The sequence below is a fragment of the Xiphophorus maculatus genome, chromosome 18, assembly GCF_002775205.1.
Source record: "Xiphophorus maculatus strain JP 163 A chromosome 18, X_maculatus-5.0-male, whole genome shotgun sequence".
Lineage (NCBI taxonomy): Eukaryota > Metazoa > Chordata > Actinopteri > Cyprinodontiformes > Poeciliidae > Xiphophorus > Xiphophorus maculatus.
Window position 1 is genome coordinate 11,446,506 of NC_036460.1, and position 20,525 is coordinate 11,467,030.

Sequence of the window (20,525 nt, forward strand, 5' to 3'; positions counted from 1 at the left end):
TCTGATGGAGGCCTCAGGCTGCAGCTGCAGCGATCTGTCACACACTGGATCTTCACAGCCAGGAGACTGAATTTCTCCTAACGCTTTAAAGCACAGAAAAGCACTTAAAGCTCAGATCATTATTCCCAATCCTAAACCACGCTCAGAATTTTTTGTTTTTACACTTCCTTCTTCAGCCACGCCATTATACACTCAGTGTTTCTATTCTAGTTTTCTTCTTCCATCAGACGTCCACTGATACGTCCTCCTTCATCCATCCACAGCCCGGCAACCACACAACAGACCCTGAACACCACACCCTCTCGTCCCTGCCCCCAATCAGCCTGGAGAAGGAGGGAGGGATCAGGGGCCAGAGTTCAGTGGGAGGTCAACAGGAAATGGTTGTTCTCCTTGGCACCGGGTCCTGACCTAGGCGCCCCTCTACTTTTCATTTCTTTGTCCCCTCACACGCTCGGTCCTCGACCACTCTGGCCTCACTTTTACTCATCCAGCTCCACGCCGGATTGTTTCCCCCGTCATGTTTCCCAACACACTGTCATGTAAAGCAGAGGAGTGTTTGCTTCACTGTGACCTCCGAGAGCTGCAGGCTGAACTCCGGCTTTCTGCAAAGCTTGTTGGGGACAAACAAGAAAATTTGTCTTTTTTCGTTCATTAATTCGAACCTTAAAGTGTCGTAGATTTTCAAATTTTTACCCGGAGGAGATCAGGAAAGACATTATATCTAATTATGAACTATTTTTATTAGGAATTCTCTAAAATGACTATTGATTTTCATTTTTTAACATTGGCTTTATATCATGGCTAGATAAATCTTATTTTAATTTTTTTAATCACTATCAAATGTTCCAGATCATTACGACATATATGCCTTCGTAAATCAAGGATTTGTGTGACTAGCCAGATGTTTTGGCTTAATTTCATAAACCAAATCCAGACCTTACGACTGTTATGCTATGTTTGTAGAATCAACAAACCACCAGGACCTGTTGGACAACATGAAGTAGGCTAAAAGTAACACCTCTTGCATGACAGATGAGAAAGAAAGTCTCTAATTTAGTCTGGAAATACATTTCTAAGGATTTGGGATTCCGATGGCTAGCTAGGTATTTTAATAAATCATCATACTTATCATTTTTTTCTGTAAAGAGTTAGCCAAGGTTTACATATTGTGTCCTGCTTCTCTTGATTGCGGCTATAATCTATATTTTTTGGCTAATCAACTTATAAAATGTATGAGCTATTATGACCCCCAGTTAAACCTCAGATAGATAACCTGCTATTAGAAATTATTATGTGTCTGATTTAATTTCTTTTTAAATCCTTTGTATTGAAATCCTATTAGAATCTCTTGTTTTATTGTTTTGCACTAAGTGACAATATCTTGTTCACTGACTGTAAATGAAACTCATTATATAGGATTGGTTGGGCGATAGCCCAAAGTCAAGAACTCACCCTATTCACTCACCTATAGTCACCTCTTTGAGGTCTTTTTGCTTACTTTGGTTATTTTTGGACTGGTCAAAATTAAGCTGAGTTGCAGTGATTGGTCAGAAAACAAGAAAGTGCATGAAACGTTAAGGTGATTGGTCAGATTTGCAGAAAAAGTAGGGAAGTAAGTTGTGGGAAAACAGCAAGTTTTCCCCAACTTGCTGTTGGGGAAAATTGCAAGTTGGACAACATTTGCTGATAATTAAGGAATTTGCAACATTACAACTTCCTGGAGAGACTGATGTATTCTTTGAGGATCTACAGTAATTCTAAAAATTCAGTCAGCTGAGCTTTTAGCTGAACATCTAAAAGACACTGAAGCATGACGCACATTTTCACCAGTTCTGAAGGAAACAACTCTGTAAAATGAAAACCATATGATTGTCATTTTAAGGAAACAGTGCAGCGCTGCCACTGTGTCGACACGTCTCCATATATTTCACTCTCAGCGAATCGCAACAGTCCTGATTATGTTTCATTTCGTTTGAAGACTCCTACTGGTTTTGACCATTAGGGCTGTTGGGGTAATATGAATGTGTGAGATGTGAAAAGGTGCACACCTGTGTGAAACTGGGCGTTTGTGTGTGTGTGCATATAAATATGTAAAATCACATTTTAACATAATCAGTTTGTGTGTGTGGGTGTGTGTGAGTGTGTGTGTGTAGGAGGAGGGTCACTCTTCTGATCATTAATCATTCAATTACACACCTGTCAGAGTTCAGACAAGGGGGAGAAAAGGGAAGAGGGGGAGTGAGGAAGAGGGAGGGGTGGAGAAAGTAAAAAAAGAAACGGAGGAATGCAGCGGGGAAAGGAGGAAGAGAACAGGGAGGAACTGAATGACTTTAGAGGGAATGTCGAAGCTCCAGCAGGACTGAAAGGAGTAAAAAAGCAACAGGGGGAAACCTCATTGTCTGTGTGCGGACAAGCTGTGACAGAGGCAAGCTGCTGGATGGTGGAAGTCTCTGAAAGGCCGCCGGAAAGACAAAGACACAAACATGTAGAGTAGGGAACATGTGGCAGATAAGAACAAAGCAGTGCAGGATGGTAAAGATGCAACCAAACTGTGGGGGTGTGGGTGTGTGTGTGTGTGTCACCTGGACTGATTTAAGGGCTGCAAACAGGAAAAATAACACAATTTAAAAAATCTAATATGAAATAAGACAGGCTGAAACATGGAGGAGGCTTTACTTGGATTAAAACAGAAATATTCAATGAACTTTGGATCAAAAGAAGCTTAGTGAAGCACCAGAGCTGCATTGATTACAGTTTTCCGGGGTTTCCCTTTTGTGAGAATCCCTGATGTGAGGATAATGATTTCATTGAGAACTATAATAAGCAGCATTTACAATAATTTTCTTTAGATTTTCAAGTTAAAATAAAATTTTATTTTCAATCAAATTTGACAATTAAAGCAGTAAATGTTTTTAGATGTCTCTGTCAGTGTTTCACAAATATCTCCCAGGCTTTTAGATATACTTAAATAACACAATAAAAAGCATAATATTGGCAAATAGTAATAACAAACGAAAGCAAAGCTTATTTTTAATCTTTTCTTTTCTTACATTGCTTTGAAAACTTCAAACTCTGCAACATTTACATGCAGACAGCAATTGAATATTCAAATGGGTAAAAAAAACAGACTTTTAATCAGATTTCTTAGTCTGCTCAGATCTCTTGCTAACAAAGCTGCATTAATAATATATTATGTTTATTTTATGGGGAAATAAAACTCCCTGATGTAAATGTTTAAGTTTCGTTTCATATTTAATAACTACCTGACTATCTTGGGATGGAGCTCATTGTCCTACATAAAGTCTATGAATTTATCCAAGTGATCAAATAATTATTAGCTGAATTAATCTGAAAGTTGATTGGGTTGTGTGTGTATATATATATATATATATATATATACATATACTGTATATATATATAGGTATGCATGTGTGTGTTTGCAGCAGTCTCAGTGTTTAGTTGCAAGTACCTCTAATGCCTCAGGCCACAGCCATCTGCCCCCCTCCTCCTTACTTCACATCCACTCCTCTCTTCTCAGTGCACCCTTTCCTCCAGCAGTCACCACTGCCATATATCTAATTTATGGCCATGCTGAGTGTGTAACAGACTCATGTATGCATAATATATCACATGTGTAAAAGAAGTGCGTTTCAGAGGAGAGTCAGAGTGTGAGATTGGGTTCTGGCTAGTTTAGTCTGGACCACAGCACTTTCCTCAGATTTAGGCCGAAGTGTGTGCGTGCGTGTGTGTGGGTGTGTGTGTGCGTGTGTGTGTGTGTGTGTGTGTGAGACGACCCAGCTGTTTCTGGGCTCAGCATCCACATGCAGGCAAAATGCCAGATGTCTCATTAGGCAAATTTGGTTGGCTGGGGCGTTCAGGATGCAGAGGCGAGATAGTTCCATATGCGTGTGTCCATGACTTCGAGTGTGTACATTTACATAAGAGGGCCCCTGGATAACTATTTACATGTGTGCATTCTCAGTGCATGTGCAATCATTAGCCTGTGCTGGAACACTTGAATTTACAGGCTGTTGATTAAAAGGCAATAAAAAATAACTATGCAATAATTTGATGTGAAGAAATGCGGCCAGAAAATGTCCTTAGAGCTTTTCAGCCTTTAACATCTGCAGATCTTGAAGTTTATTCAGTTGTCTTTCACTTGAACAGGATCTGTGTTTTAAGTGTCACAACTTTCAGTTCACAACCTGCAGCTCAAGCAGCTACTTTAGCTTGTGCTTCAAATTCAACAGCATCTATTAACCTTCAGCTTCAGCCTCCTTAAACACTTACGAGGGAGCGCTTGATTAATATTTTTTCCCTCCTCAGTTGGAACTTGACGTGTTTTGAGCCTCTTCTTCACTACAACTTCATTTTACTGGAACAACTTAGCTTTAACACTCACTAATTTATGTGTAGTAGTTTATATATAGATAATCCTAGTATTTTGCATTTTGTGATAAGCTCCAAACCTTTCAGCTCTGGTCCTTGACAACTTTTAGATGCGATTCTGCTTCAACACACCTGAGTCAAATAATCAGGTCATTAGCAGGACTCAGGAGAACATGAGGAAGTAATTCAGTTAATTTGTTTTTAGAATTTCTGAAATTTTAGGACTATATTTGTTTAGCATGGTGAATGCCAAAGTTAATGAATTAATTAAAGATATTTGAAAAGAATATTTCCATGACAGCCTTCTAAAGGGTAAAATTGTGTCCAGGGGACAAAAGAGGAACACAAAATAAAGAAATCAGAAGGTTTACAAAGTTTGCTGTCAGGTGGAGCACATACATCTCAAACTACTGCTGACATTTTCCTTCTGTAATAAGGGAGTTTCTACAAACTAAAAATGCATACTATGTTTATTTTAAACAACAGGCCGACAACATTACAACATTTTTTCTCAGCCTTTCAAGATGTGTTTTTGTTCTCACTGATAATTATCTGTATCCATTTTCAGGTTGTTTTTAAGTTGCTTCTAGATCATGCTTTACAATTACTACCTATTCTAAATAGACCCAAACTCAAAAAACATGTTTTCAGATAAACTATGATCCGTGCTTCTAAACAATGAAGATGTTACTGAAGGTGTAATGCTGCCATCTTGTGGTGCAGGTGGAAATCATTTTTGTTGAACTATTGAGTTAGCAAAATGTTCCTATTTTAATCATTTTAACTTTTGATTGGGTTAAGTTTTCTGTAGGGAACTGAAAACCATAGAAATAAATTTTTAAATTAAGATGCTGTTTGATGCCAGGCAGGTTAGCAAGGAGAAGGAGAAAGGATCTTTATTTAAAAGCAAGCAGTGCTACACATCCATTGAACATTATAGCTCTCTGATAAATAAAAACTTGTGTGTGCTACACAGATATAATCTTGAAGACAGAAATCTCAGTTAAATATTACTGACCTATAACAAACCCCCACTGGCAACAATTTGTTTGAGGTACAGTGATAAAGAAACAAGTTAGTGATGCTTCTAGCTGGAAGCAGTTGCCTATTTGAAAGGAAATAGCAATAGCACATCAGTGTATAACTTCAATCTGATCACAGAAATTTATTTAATATTATATGCATTTGCATATAAAAATGATAGAAGCTTAACTGACATATTAGATAACTCCATCTCAGGTCACCTGTCAGTGGTCCCACTGGGAAATATCCAAAATAGGATTTCATTTTAACCAAACTGTATTTGTTTTAAAATCTTTTTTTCTCCTTTTGTTTCTGAGAAATCAAAATTTTCAGTCTGAAAACAACAAAAGATGTCTACCATCTTTGCTTATGTACAATTTCTTTTATATTTTGGCCAAAACAGCTCGTCATTGCTTCTCATTTGGATTTACATCTAAACTGTGACCAGGCCATCCCAAAGCATGACATATACATTGTTGTGAAGTCATAAAATGCGAAAACGTTCACGGGGTATGAATAATTTTGCAAGGCTATATTGACTGACAAACTCTAAGATCGCTGTCTAATTCGCTGACTCTGCTTTTCAGTGTTCAGTGTTGAGGAGAAGTTAACCTAATGTCCGGTTTCAAAGAGCGAGAAGCGTTGTGCACCAGGTCTAATACAAACACGCACACAGGTTAAATTAGAATCACCATCTAAACAGGAAGATAAAGTCGATACACAGAGCGGAAACGCACAGAGGCATGGGCCAAACATGAAAGCAACACTCTGATCCCCCTCAGCTAAGACTCGCATCAGGGACTTTCTAGATGTAAGAATGCAGATGATACTATGGTGCTGTTGTAGAGGAGCGATTAATGTGGGTTTACGAAGGGTTTGTTTGACCCAGGGGGAAAGACTTTGACAAACTGTCCCATACTGTCACCTCAGGTCTTCTCTCAGGTCTCCATCAGAATCGTCTTTAGCCTCCTCTGTTTCTATGCAAACACTCAGCTTGTCTTCCTGTTCGCTGGTCATCACCTCTTGCTGCTTCGCAGGTTGAAAGTCTGTCTGCACCGTGGTCTGTGGCTGGTCTCCTAGTTCCTGTTCACACTCTGTGTTCTCACTTGGCCTCCACTCAGCATCTGCGCTGGTTTCTGTGTGCCACTCTGAAACGTCAGCATTTTCAGGCTCATTGTCTCCCCCACTTTCACTCTTGCTCTCAGTTTCTGTCTCCAAGTTCTGCTTGGCCGTCTGCCTGCGAATCGTCCGTCTGTGCATGCTGCGACGGGACTTGTTGCAGTGGAGCGTGCGTCTGCGATGCCATTGGTTGATAGAGTGTTGGGCCTCCACACTGAGCTGGCGGGCAGCCAGCCGCGGCTGAAAGCTAGTGATGTAGAAGAGAGAGGCGTATAGAGTTGTAAGATAGTAGCCACCTGTAAAGAAGATAAAAAAAAGAGTCTTAGCAACACTGACAAATCTTAGACAACACTGTACAAAAGCTGTGGTTTTGTATTTCAGTCAATATTTCCTTGTAAAAGTGTTGAGATTGAAACGTCGCTGTTAAATTCAAAAACGTAACCATTTTTGTTAGGATTTGAAGCGATAGCGAAGTGGAAACAGACATTATAAGCAAAAATCTGAAAAGTGTGGAGTTCATTTGTGTTTAGCTCTGTTGAGGCTTTGTGGAACCACCTGCAAGCCTCTTGGCGGTCTGAAAACTGATTTATTCAGCGCCATCAGACTGGATGGGGTAACATTATTTTATTAAATCTTGGCACAAATTCTCTAGTGGATTTTGATCTGGGCTTTGAGTAGGCCATTCAAATAGATACTTATGTATGTTTACAGTCCTGCTGGAAGGCGAGTTTCACATCTTTTCAACTTTGACCAGCTTCCCTGTCCTTTATGTCAATAATTCCTCAAGACTGAGGAAAAAGTACCACTGGAAGATTATTTCACTTATAATATGGGAAAAATGTCTTCTTAAAAGTGAAATAATCTGCCAGTGGAACTAGTGCTTTTAAAAAAATCTGTATTAAGGAATTATTTACTTATAACAAGATCATATTTCTTGCTGAATAGTTACCTGTAAGTTAGTTCCGTCTTATTTCAAGTGTGCTAAGATATTTGCACTAGAACCTAGACCAAGATACTTGGTAAGAACAAGTGCTTTTTCAGTGAAACCAAAGTTTTCAAAGAGTTTGTTGAAAAGCAACTGAACACAATGTGTCACCAGATCAAATCATCAACATGGAAAAGGTCCCATCAAGTTTAACAATTTTTAAATAACTGCAACTTAAACATGTTTCTTTTTTTTTCTTCTTGACAGTTTTTGAATGACGCTATTTATAATCAGGAAAATATGGCACTTATTGGTTTCACCTTCTCCCTGTAGCTGTGTGGGGTCCAGCAGCTCCATCATGTAGTCCGTGTCCACCTGTAAGCTGACCAAGTTGCTACGGAGGAGCACCCAGGTCAAACAAGGCAGGAAATCATCTGCTCCAAAAACCGCACCTGCAATAGAGAAGAGTTTTAGGTACCGGCCCATTCTCACTCAGTACTGGGACATTAACAAGCACACATACATTTCCAGTCATGTGCTGTAACTGCGAAATAATTTCCCTGCTGGGATGAATAAAGTAAAAATTATTATTATTATTATTACATTACCTGCACTAGAAGTAGCATTAGTGCTCATGCTGTGGTAAATGCTCTTGCAGACCTTGAGGAGGATCTGGTTCTTCTTGTTTGGGGAGTAGGTCTCATGCATACTGACCCATCTCTGCTGTATTCTCTCCAATGTGACAGAATCAGGGACTCCGACTCCTTTTGATCCACCAAGTTCTTCAATTCCGTTCTTTTCTAGCAACAGGAAGTTTCCCTGGAGACGCTGAAAGCTGCCGTCATTGGTCCTGGAGGTGTGAATGCAGGAGTAGAGATGGGAGGAAACGGGCTTCAAGGCCACTTTGTGAAGAGTGAGCTCCACCAGAGAGTCTAGAGGAGGATTTAAAGACAAATGATGAGAAATATACACAAGAATAAATGCATCTTGGCAACAAAAGGGTATCTGAGTCTCTCACCGATCTCAGAGTCATTTAAGTCAGTGATGCTGTCCAGTATGGCCTGAATGTCTGGATATTCCAACAAGATCTCCCTGAGCGTGGAAAGTGATGACCTCACTTCCTGTAGGTACTCTGCTCCCATAGGCCCAGTGGGGTCAGAACCTCCCTTCAGGGTCATCTCTACAAATCCTTTAACTGCCTCTCCAAAGGCGTTTCCTTTCTTCTCGCTCATCTCCACCACCCGATTAGTCAGCCTCTTCTTCTGGGACACCAGACCACCGAGTGCCTGGCCCACAGCCGACAGACGGTTGATGACCTTACCAGCCAAGCGGTGCGCTGAAGGGTGGAGGGGCGCTGGGCCTGCTAGTTGGCTCTCTTGCTCCTCCTCTATGCTGCTGATCGACAGCGAGTCAAGCTCCAGTGATGGGGGCTGGAGCAAAGACGAAGGCCTGGGTGGAGGCAACCAAACTCCATCTTCAATCCAGGACACCCTGTGTGGAGACTGAGGCACGGGGCTGCTGTGGCGGTGCTGCTCAGGTGTTCCTGGTGTGGTGGGCGTGGAAAGGCTCCCCGTGCTCGCTCTTTGAGGGATGCTACACGTTAAATCCCGGCTGGGCCTCCTGAGGACAACTTCTGTTGGCGTTTGTGGGATGAGAGGGGAATCAGCGGACCTGGCTCTGGTCAGACCTGCTCAACGAAAAAACCACGCTCTTTTAAATTAAAGCTTAACCACCTGCTTAAAACGCAATCTATGTGTGTCGATGCATTTGACTCTGACCTGATCCCTCTGTACTGGCAGCCTTGGATACCTGGTCCAGTGAGATGGCTCGTTTGCTTTGTATCCCAGCCCCTGCCCAAGTCCGGGTGGTGCTGAGGCGTCGCTCTCGCCTGACATTTGATAACTGTAAAGCCGCTGGCCGGTGAGTCAACCAGTCATCTCCATGTTCATGAACGTAGAGGGGATTTATGATGCACAGGGCGCCATTGGCAGAAGTCAGCTTCAGAAAAACAAGCAAATGAGCAAAAAATAAGATTGGAAAGATTGACTGGTCCGTCTCATATTTAGGCAGATATTTTCCGCTTTTTAATCCCCACACCTGCGAATACCAAGCATTTTAAAAGGCATAGGGAGAACAATTGCATTGTTATTATTAACACTAAACCCTTTTATTACATGGTTTTCACAGAAATGGAGACCTTTTTCAGTAAATCACTAGCAAACTGCAATAGAAAAACAATATTTACATAACAACTGCTCAGATCTAGCACTGCACAGTAATAATGAAATAAAAAAATGAAATCGCAATATTATAATAATATTAGATATGATAGTATCAACTGTAATTAACCCCATTTTCCTAAGTATGTATGTCTTTCCTGTCATCGCGTTTATGAACTTTGCATCTTGATCACTAAGCTCAACACCAGGGTTGGAAACCAGGGTAATTCAACTCACACAAATATGACTGCAAAGCAGACTTTTAATGCATGCCATTGGAAACATTATAGACAAATACTGCATCCAAACAGTCATTTGAAATTCCAATTTATTTTTTTTATGGCAATTTCTATTTGCAGCTGCAATGATGTCTTCATTTGATCTTTTAGACTCATGTATTTAATTTCCACTAGCTCTCACAATTCATTTCAATAGCATGCAGTTATACTGCCTGGAGTAAATAACACTTCTGCTTTGCCTTTTTATTCTTCTGATACTGTAGCATACATTGTGTGATCCTCAACTAAGTCCACAAACTTTACTACACTAGGATTTAAGCAAGTGTGATTAAAACGTGACACCGTTTGCCATTTCCACTCAGCAATATAACCTCTTAAATTTACATTTGAAATGAAATGGAGATAAAGTCAGAAGAAATTATGATGGATGTGAGAAAAATACAATTGTAAAGCAGTTTTACTAATGTTGTAATAGTGTGTAGGGCATGAAGTGGGCTCCAACATAAATAACTTTTGAAACTTTCCAGAAATCCAGTTAATGTAGACATAACGCAAAGTTAGCAAATTCTACATTATAGAAAATGCTTTTATAAAACATAATTGTTAACAAACCTCTGCTGGTCTAACGGCACACCATGCAGCAACTCCTACTTGATTTAAAGAAAATTCACTCACCACAGCATGTCAAATGCTTGAAGTGGGACTAAAAGCATGGCAGTGTGACAAATGTTCTAATTATTTCAGAAAATAATTATAATTTGACCCGTTGAGGGCCTGCAAAGACAGTACAAAGAGCAACATTTCTGTTTCCAACTTTTCTTTTTTGTTTACTTGGAGAAACAAAAGTAAACAAGCAACAAGCTTGACAAGCAACAGGTTGGAACTATTTTTACTAAGTGGGTAACTAATGTCACAAGCTATCCTATTCTACATCTCTAGGAAGTGAATTATTTTTAGCATGAATTTAACTTTCAAAGTTCCGCCTCAAGTCGCTCAGTGAATGTTTTGTTTAGTGCTACTGCAGCTTTTGGGAGGATTGCAGTACTTTGAACTTCCTCACTGAGTAAAAACAGAGAAGTTGTTCCTTTGGCGGGTACGCTTACTCACACTAACAAAATAACTTACCTGAATAGAGCACATCACATGGCTTGGCTCCTTGTTGGGCATTTCTTCTGCTTGTTGTTCAGGTGGCGTGGACAACCACATTTCTGTAGAGCAGAAATCATTACTTAACATGGTTTTAAAATGACTGTAGTTTTGTATTTTTGATGCAGGAGACTGGAACCAAGGACTCACTAGGTTCAAGCTCAGAGAGACAATCTTGATTCATCTCAGTTGGACTGTAGATCCAACGGGGGATGGACAGGCAGACAGCCAGCACATCCCTGATACGGAGAGAGAAAGAGACATGTAAAAATATTCACAACCCTTGGTAATATATCTCGAACATATGCAGGAAAGGAACCATAAAAGAATTTCACACAACTAATAGATTTAATATGATACAGCAACACAATGCTTGGCAACATAATGTTTGATATAACAGTGAAGTAAAAGGTAAATAAAATATGTTTTTTTTAACCAAAAAAAGAATACATTGGGTATTGATTAGTCTGATTTCAGGCCCCCTAATTATCCAAGAGTTCACTAAAATGTAATTTAATCTAAAACAAAATCCAGCTCTTATGTGGTTTGTTACATCAGAAAACAAACGATGTCATAAAGAGCAAGGAGAGCAGCAGAGAGGTCAGGGAGGAAGGTCTGGTTAGGTTTAAAGCAATGCTTAGGTCATAAAACATTATACCATTTTTTAAACTTCTAACACAGCACTCTTCAATCCATTATTCAAAAGTGGAGGCAGGAAGGAACGACTGCAAACTTATTAACATATGCTCTGATATCTAAACAGAACAGCAGTTTAGATATTTGAACAGAAGAGAATTGATTGAATTGATCAGGGAAGCAGCCAAGAGATGCATTTGGCAGAGCTAATTAATTTAGATGCCACTCTGAACAATAAATTTATCTGGACCACAGGTTCCATGACTGGTAATAGGATCGATTATATACTTTATTGCCCCACAGGGGGGAGATTTTAGTGCAACATCAAAGTAAACGGCAGTCAAAGCATGTAGATTCACACAAAGATAAGAACATAAAATATAAAAAACAGAAAAAGTAATAACACACTGTACAATATGTAAACATGTTGTACTCCTATCCAGCAAAATGTGTAAAAATTCAAGTGGTATGAATACTTCTTAAAGGCATTGTAACAATACGATGTTTAAATTTGCTTAAGAGGTTTGGTAAGACTTTAAAGTTGCCATTACCTGTATATCCTATAAGGTTTTTAAGAGAACTTTAAAATCTCCATTTGACTTTATTTCTCTGTATATCTCATACTCAAATAACAAAAAGGTTCAGCTCACAACTGTAAATACAGTAAAAGCAGTAAAGTATGTTCCTACCTGGTCAAAGAGTAGAAGAGCACCAGCTGAGGCAAATCAGAGAAAGACAGACGAGACTCAGAGAGCTGGAAGGCTATCACAGAAAAATAGAGAAGAGTGAGCAGCTCAGTGTCATTACGTTTCATTAAAGTAAAGAACATTCTGAGAATGTGCCTTACATTACATTCCATTACATTTGCGCTTTAAATAAGGAAGTTTACAAAGGGGACTTCTGTAGAAAATTTGCTGTCACCGCTGAAGTAGTTATGCTTGCTGCTTTTCTCAGTCATTCACTATTTTCCTGACAGTAGACGGTTTATAATAAGCACGTTTCAGCAGGTCAGCAGATACAGTTTTGAGTGAAAAACAGTGTCATATGTTTTATTATCGCATATCTTAAACCTATTTCTCTGGAGTAGAATAATTATATAAGAAAACTTTAATTTATCAAACAACAGGCAGCAGGTGCACAAGTTCAAACAATATGAGTTAATTGTTTGCACAGACACAGAAAATACCTGCAACCGTACTAATCAGGATTTTGCAAAAGGTTAATGTCAGCCTGAATCCCTCCATTTGGGATTTCTTTCCCCTGCTGGACTACCCAACCATGTGTGAACATTTAAGTGAAACAGCCACCACCAGTTAAAGGCTGATGAGTTGGAAATGAATTTCTAGAATTACATGTAAAACTTTTTGATGGCTACAGAAAAATGATTGCATTTGAAGGGAAACCTTCAAATACTTAGTTCACCAAGTATAACTGGGCGGATATTTGAACATATGTAGATATATTTAAACTTGATGGTATCATTGGCCTCATCATAATATTGACTGATTGACGTGTTTGTTTGCAATGTTTAGTGGAAGTAACAAATCAGTAAAGAAATGTTGAAAGAGAAACTCAAAGGACCTCGGTTAACCGGGCTCCGCCCAGATAAATGTTTGTATCCATTATTTCGTACCTGTTCCCTTGCAGTTCATTTTATAATCGAGAACTTCTCCATCCTGATCTCCTGCAGACACACACAGTAGGCAGGGCTGAGACGTCACAGAGTCTCGCACAATCAGGAAGCTCTGCAGGGAAACACAAAGTGACTCTTTTAGCTGTCTGAAGTGCGATTGAAGCCTGCTGAGAAGTAAGACGTTTCCTCTGAAACTCCAGCACACACAAACCTCGCAGCGGGGCTCCATGGCAACCAGGCCACAAGAAGAGAGATACCGAGACGTGGATATAAAACACTGACAATTTAAAAGTGTGGTTTTTGAAAGCTACAGCAGTTCATCTTTTTAGCAACATGGTGTCATTCTGATCTCTCAAAGACTCAAATACATTTCTCTAAGCGTTGTAGACATGTGAAGATATTGTGTGTGGTGAAGTTTACTATCATGCGACCCAGATATAGCTCAGTTTGTCTCAGCAGTTCTACATGGTAGATCTTGCAGCAAGATTGATCTAATAATTCAGATTCTGTTCTGCTAATCGACTGTTGGCCTAAAAACAAAAATCATTCACCTTATATGAACAATGAAAATGGATTTTACAAACACATTAGTTATGTTCTATGGTCAAGGGGAAGACTGCTAGCTTGACTTCAAAATCCTCCACAAGAAAGGTAAGCCACTAAAAGGTTCTTGCTCGAGAAATGAGTAGATATGGAATCTGGATGAAAAGTTGAGTGGAAGAAAAAGATGTGTCAGAAAAAGGTACACAAGCAACAGCAATAACCACAGTCAGGAGAGGATTTTGGAAAAAGCTCATTAAAAAGTTTGAGGAAGGTTTGTTTTGGCACTGTCGCTGGAGTGAGGACCAAACACACACACGTTTGTAAGTCATTTTTTAAAAGTCCAAGTCTTTCAAATATTTGAGGGAAAAGTCCAAGTCAAGTTTCTTGCCTCAGTTCAGAGGTAAGGGACTTGAGGGACTTAATAGTGCAAATCAAATTTACAACATCTAGGTCACTTCTAACCCCACACTGTGGTAAGTTAGAACTTCAGTCCTTAGGCCGGAGTTATAATGTGAGCATTTGATGGTTCTGTAAATATTTTAATATTTATTAAAAATTAACTTCAATATTTTACCATTTAACTTATCCTTCCTGCTAAAGGCTACTTTATGTTGTGTTGAAAATTAATCAAATGTAATATTTACCCTGTAGAAATATAAATATTCAATCTGTTTATGTTGAATTTCTAGAAATAAACAAGTGCTTCTTTGTCTTTGTAACAACTATGGTAGCATCTGTTTATCTCTGTCTTCATTCTGGCGTTGCTTCATTATATATTGAACTAAATATGTTTAGTGGGTTTTCTGATCTACTGCAGCAGCTCCGTCACTACATGACCTGAAATCACCACTACATCTGATTTAAACAATAAAAATTCACTCGTGACACAAAATCTAGGAAGTATTTCCTTTAAATTCTGTTCCCATAAACTTGTGACTGACATCCTGTCTTTCAGAAACTAACTTTGTGGATTTTGGTTAATGTTTAATTTATTCGAAAACAAAGCAAAAGACCTATAAACATTTATTACATCCACATGACAGGTTTAGTCATTTTAACACAACAACGTCACTGGTTAATCCTTTTAATAGACACAGCATCCTGTTATCCCTTCCAAGTTACTGAAATATGTGTAAAAGCAAAAAATGTGACGTCACACTTGTATGCACCAATCAGGATTCAGCAACATTTGAATCGAAATCTCAAGGCAAAGGTTCTCAGTATATGCGTGCAGAGCATTGCTAAAAAAGAGGAAGCTCTCAAAAGTTTTAAAAAGGGTTTCTTTTCTTCATCTCAAGAAGCATTTTTGATGTTTTTACCAAAAGATTAAAAAACTGAGAGGCTGTTATTAGAGACTGCTGTTATCAGTCAGATCACCTTTGCGTTTTCCTGGAAGCAGAAGCAGCAACAGAGCAAAGCGGTAGGTTGAGTCACGGTGGACTTGAGTAACACATTGAGTCCAGAGAAACCGCTCACTCACCTCAGCTCAGAGGTGTTCCCACACATTAGTATGAAAAAATTATGAACATACATGCAGGATGTGGCTTTTAGGCTCAGCGTGCTCAGAAATAAAGACAAGATCACTCAACAAAGAATGACACAAATGACGTCCACTTTTTTAGGTGATTCACTACAACCCAACCGCCGAGTCATTTTTTTTTTGTTCTACATCTATGTCATACCACAAACTCCACAACACACCGGAAAACTACCAACAAAAAGCCTTCTTCCTCTTTCATAGGTTAATAACCCGATGCTTCGGGTTAGCATAAACAGAAGGCTGCGATTTAAAACGATCGGCCTGTAAAAAGCTAAAGTCTTTCGCTACTCACAGAGCTTTTCTGCAGCTGGTGCATCCATTTTGTAAAGTCATTTCCCTGATACGTTCAGGCTATGAATCAACAGTACTTCTGCATTTAGCTTAAAAAGCATTCTTTGTATTTTCAGATGTAAAGCAGAAAAGGGAACTGCAGATGCCTCGGAGAGAGCAAGGGCTGAACAGGATAAAAAAAAAAATTCAAGATATCAAGTTTCAGAAAATATTTAGATTGCATAAGAGAACCAAAAGGTTGATGGTGATATGCAAAACATAGCAACAAAGGCATAAATATCACTTTGGGCACAGAATGTCCAAAGTGATCAGAAATTACTCTGAGTACCAAGGGAGAAGCATATTCTGCTTTAGAAACTTCTTACATTGGTTTATAATGTTAAAAATAGCTGAAAATATTCATAAAACTAAGCAGCATAATCATTTTATTCATGCAAATATAAAACAGAGGGACCACAACATGAACTGCATAGCTTCATCACATCAAGTCTAAACAGATTTAGGAGGCACTGAAAAGGCCAAAATTTAGCATGTCTTTCAGAGGAGAAATTGCTTCATTTCTCACAATAAACAATTAGATGATTAGATTCACAGAGAACTTATCTAAACACAAAAAGTGTATAGATGATAAACGGTTGGATCATTGGTAGCAAAGTAATAGTAATGTTTCTGTAAAACAAAAACCCCGTTACCATGTCGTAGTTTGACGTTACTTGAATGGATTTGGTCTTGAGACCACATTTTCAAAGTCTTGGACTTGAATACATTTTCAGTCCATCCTGTGTTGATCTCAGAGCTGCTGGACTCATTTGTTTCCCTCAAGAAAAGTCAGAAACATTGTTTTCTTTACTGCAACTTGGAGAAGCATTCAGGAGTGTCAACATGGATTTTTACAGTGTAAAAATGGAGAGGTAATTTATTGGACACCTTCTTGCTTATGTTTGCCACAACCACTATAATATTATTACAGCCTTGAAATTGGTTTGGTCTTCTTCTTGACTCAGCCTCTGGTCAGGCGATCTAGACCAGAGTTTCAGTCCTGGTCCTCAAGACAAATTGTCCTTCACGTTTTATGTGCTTTCCTGCTTCAGCATGCCTGACTTTAATTGATGACTGGTTAGGAGGCCTTTGCTTAGCTACAATCATTTGAATCAGATGTATTCAAGCAGGGAAACACCAAAAGAAATTCAGGGCAGTGTGACTTGAAAACTAGTAGTTTTAAATCCTGGTCCTCAAAATACTTTGTCCTTCATTTTTTACAAGTTTTCCTGAACCAGCACACCTGAAACAAATAAATGAATTACTTCTTCAACACACCATTAGGTGTTAAAGATTCCTGTTAATCATCCAATTGTCACTCGCTTCTAAAAATGAAGCTCCTATATATGACCAGCAGAGTTAAATATGACAAAGTTTTCTTTCTTGTAATTTTGATGTTTACAGCTTGCAGATTGTTTAAAACAAAATTGAAGGCATCAGAAATACAGATGATCAACAAAACATCAATAAAAATTATATTTGTTGAATCCACAAATTGCAAATTGTAGCTTACAGAGTTTAGAAGATGGCTCACTTGTCAGTTGTCCAACAGACAATCATTGATCCCCTCCACTAAAAGAGAAAGCCACAAAAGGTCATTGCTAATCACACAGGGCTGTATCCAAGGATTTCCATAGAAAGTTGAGAGGAAGAAAGACGTGTAGAGGAAAAAGGTGCAATGGCAGCAGGGCTAAATGCAGCTTTGAGAGGATCATCAAGCAGCTTCACAAGTAGTGGACTGAGGCTGAAGTCAGCGCACCAAGAGTCATTACGAACAGACGAATCCTAAATATGGGTTGCAAATGTTGCATTCCACATGTCAGACCACTCTGTAGCAGAGGTGTCTTACTTATGCTGGACCACTGTTGCTCAGTGGTCCAAAGTCCAGTTTTCAAATGAAAGTAAGCTCTGCATTTCATTTAGAAATCGAGGTCCAAGTTGTCTGGAGGAAGAGTGGGGCGGCACAGAAGTGTGAAGTTTCCACAGTCAGTGAAATTGGCTGTGGTTTGGGGGATCATCTGTTGGTTCTGGTCCACTGGGTTTCCGAAGACCACAGTAAATGAAGCCGCTGTCGGCAAGCTGTACGGAGATGCTGGTTTAATTTTCCAGCAGGACCTGGCACCTGCTGCCCACACTGCCAAAGCTACCAAAAGCTGCTTCTATGACTGTGATGGTACTGAGCTTGATGCACCAGTAAACTTTCCTTACTTTTAACCCCATAGAAAATCTTTGAACTGTTGTCAAGAGGAAGATAAGAAACACCAGACGCACCAAGGTAGATGACCTGAAGGGAGATATCAAAGAAATCTGGACCTCCATAACACCGTTACCTGATCACCTCCATGCCAGGCGCACTGGTGCAGTAATTTACTCGACAATAAATACAAGAATTTAAGGCATAAAAATGAGCTTTTCAGAAGACTGATCTTATGTAATATTCAGAGTTTTGGGTTTTTATTATCTATCAAAATTACAAGGAACAAAGGGATGAAATATTTCACTCTATGCATAACCATAACCTGAGCCTCATTTTCTAAAGTGAGAACTTTTTTTTTTTTACAATATTCGGACTTTAGGAGCCACACTTCTTGGCCTTTTGACAAAAAGGTGCCTCAACTTTTTCCGACTGAAGATAAGTTTAAAAACAGAAACTTACAAATCATTGTTGATTTTAATGAACACGTATCCATTCATATCACACAGGCTTTTTCAGCAGGACCTGGTTTTTAAATTCTCTAACATTTGGACGTATCAGAGACTCAGTTGAGAACATTTCTTAAAAGTTTGTCATCTTTTTTTTCCATTTTGAGATAAAACCTAAAAGGCTACTAAAAATATAAGCACTATTTGTTTTTAAGTGTCTTTTGATAAATGTCTTTGTATAATTGTCTGTTTTTAGATGGCAGGGCAACAATAATATATATATATATATATATATATATATATATATATATATATATATATATATATATATATGTTTTACTTATATATAAGTTTAAAAAGTAAATAAGTGGTCTGGTCATTATTTCTCAAAAAAGGAATTCATTCTAGTATAGAAATTATGCTCTCAACAAATTCTTGTTTACGAACTTGTCGTCACCGAACAAATAATTCCTCTCTTACCCCAGCTGGTGCTCCACGGATAGCAGCGTGGGCCCCCTCTCTGTCCCAGGGGGCCCCGGGACACCAGGCGTCCTGACAGCCCCTGAGTTTCTCCAGCAGCGAGAGTCTCCGCCGGCTGCTTCTCCATGGGATTGCTGTCGTCCCATTAACAGGAGCATGCACTGCCCTGGACACCAACACACAAACACTATGACCGGCATGCACAGCATATTTATGCACACAGAGCAACGGTTTGACACTTCTGCAGAGAAAGTTTACAGCCTGGGAAGAATCGTAGGTGTAATTTTGGGGGGGGGGTTTGTATTTTGAATTCTTCCAAAATTTCAAAAATAATTAAAGACAAGTAATCAGGTTGTACTTACATGTCTTTCTTCGTTTCCTCAGAAATTTCTGCACATTGTTCAGTTTTTTCTCTCTTAAACTTCTCTTTCCTTCTTGCAGAGAACGTGTTGCTTAAGAGCTCAAAATACCAGCAGGGCTAAAATAGGAAGTTCACTTTCGTCTCTGCAACACAACCCCAAGAGATTTCCTGCATTAATGGGACAAATTTTCTACATTTCAACATTGTATCAACGACCCGTGCTGCTGAGAAGAAATTTTTCCCTTCTGTCCCGTTTCACATAACAACTAAAGCAACTTAGGGTTCCATTAGAAAACTCACAGCAGCTACTTATACCCTGCCCTTTTCTCGAGTCAGCCTGTGGTTAACCAAAACTCTGAGCACTTTGTGAACAGACTGCATGTTCTCTAAATGCACCATGAGGCTATATTTATGTGTAACTGCGAAGCTGCGGATGTCCTCTGCTGGGCAACTTTTACAACCTTTAAATGCTAAGATAATCTGTGAATTTCTATAGGGCACAACATGTCACACATGAGAGGAACAAGCTCTAAAATGTTACAGCAGAAGAAAAAAAAGGACATTTTAACAAAGGTTTGAGGTTATTTTGTGCTCTCTGTGAGTGGACTGGATAGCTTTCACAGCTCTGCATGTCACGGAAACCGCTCGCTTTGAGGTGTTGTTGATAGGTCAGTGTTTCCAGGGCAAAAAAGATTAATGGTCGTTTTTAAATCAGAAAAGGTTCTAACCTACATCGTAATCTCAAACGATGTAGGATCAAGTACAGGACTGTGTGGTTGGTTGACTGGTGAACTTTCCAGTGCTGACCCCGACGCTCCCCCATCGACTGCTGGAGTGGACGCAAGGAGCAAAATTTTATATTTAACCATTATTCCAACTAACACATTATCCTAAAAATCCATTATTTATATATATATATATATTTTTTTTAATGAATCTTTGTTTTTATTGCATACCATAAAATTTTAAGTGAAGAAAGATCTACTCTGTTGCATGATAATATAATAGAACTTTATGAATGCAGTTTCAGACATTATTTTAAATGATTTACTCCCCTGTTTTAACTGTCCAAAAGGAAATTTGGAACATGTGTCCAATAAGACTTTATTGTTGTCACCATTAAAGCACATTGAGGATGCTGTACCTCTTTCAATAAAAACCATGATTGCGTTTAAACAAGCTAGTGGATTAAAAGCAAAAAATGCAAAAATTAAGCATCATTTGTAGGCGTGCGCCGATTACCAATCTTTAAGCTTGACCTGCCAATTCTGTTTTTGGACGATAAAATTATTTTGTCTG

At 39.0% G+C, this 20,525-nt stretch overlaps 1 protein-coding gene across 2 annotated transcripts; it reads right to left on the reverse strand.

The window, feature by feature from the left end:
• Positions 1–3,450: 3,450 nt before the first annotated feature.
• Positions 3,451–20,150, reverse strand: LOC111611895 (ras and Rab interactor 2-like). Of its 2 annotated transcripts, XM_023350712.1 has the most exons (12): positions 19,955–20,150; positions 19,228–19,369; positions 18,866–19,031; positions 13,330–13,441; positions 12,386–12,458; positions 11,211–11,299; positions 11,040–11,122; positions 9,235–9,454; positions 8,475–9,143; positions 8,065–8,388; positions 7,777–7,908; positions 3,451–6,827 (listed from the first exon to the last, which is right to left on the reverse strand). In XM_023350712.1, coding segments are annotated over exons 2-12 (2,364 nt in total). In that variant the 5' UTR covers positions 19,230–19,369; positions 19,955–20,150; the 3' UTR covers positions 3,451–6,333. The 2 variants fall into 2 exon arrangements, with proteins under 2 accessions (XP_023206480.1, XP_023206479.1); XM_023350711.1 differs by having other exon boundaries at positions 19,228–20,150.
• Between the last annotated feature and the right edge of the window lie 375 nt (positions 20,151–20,525).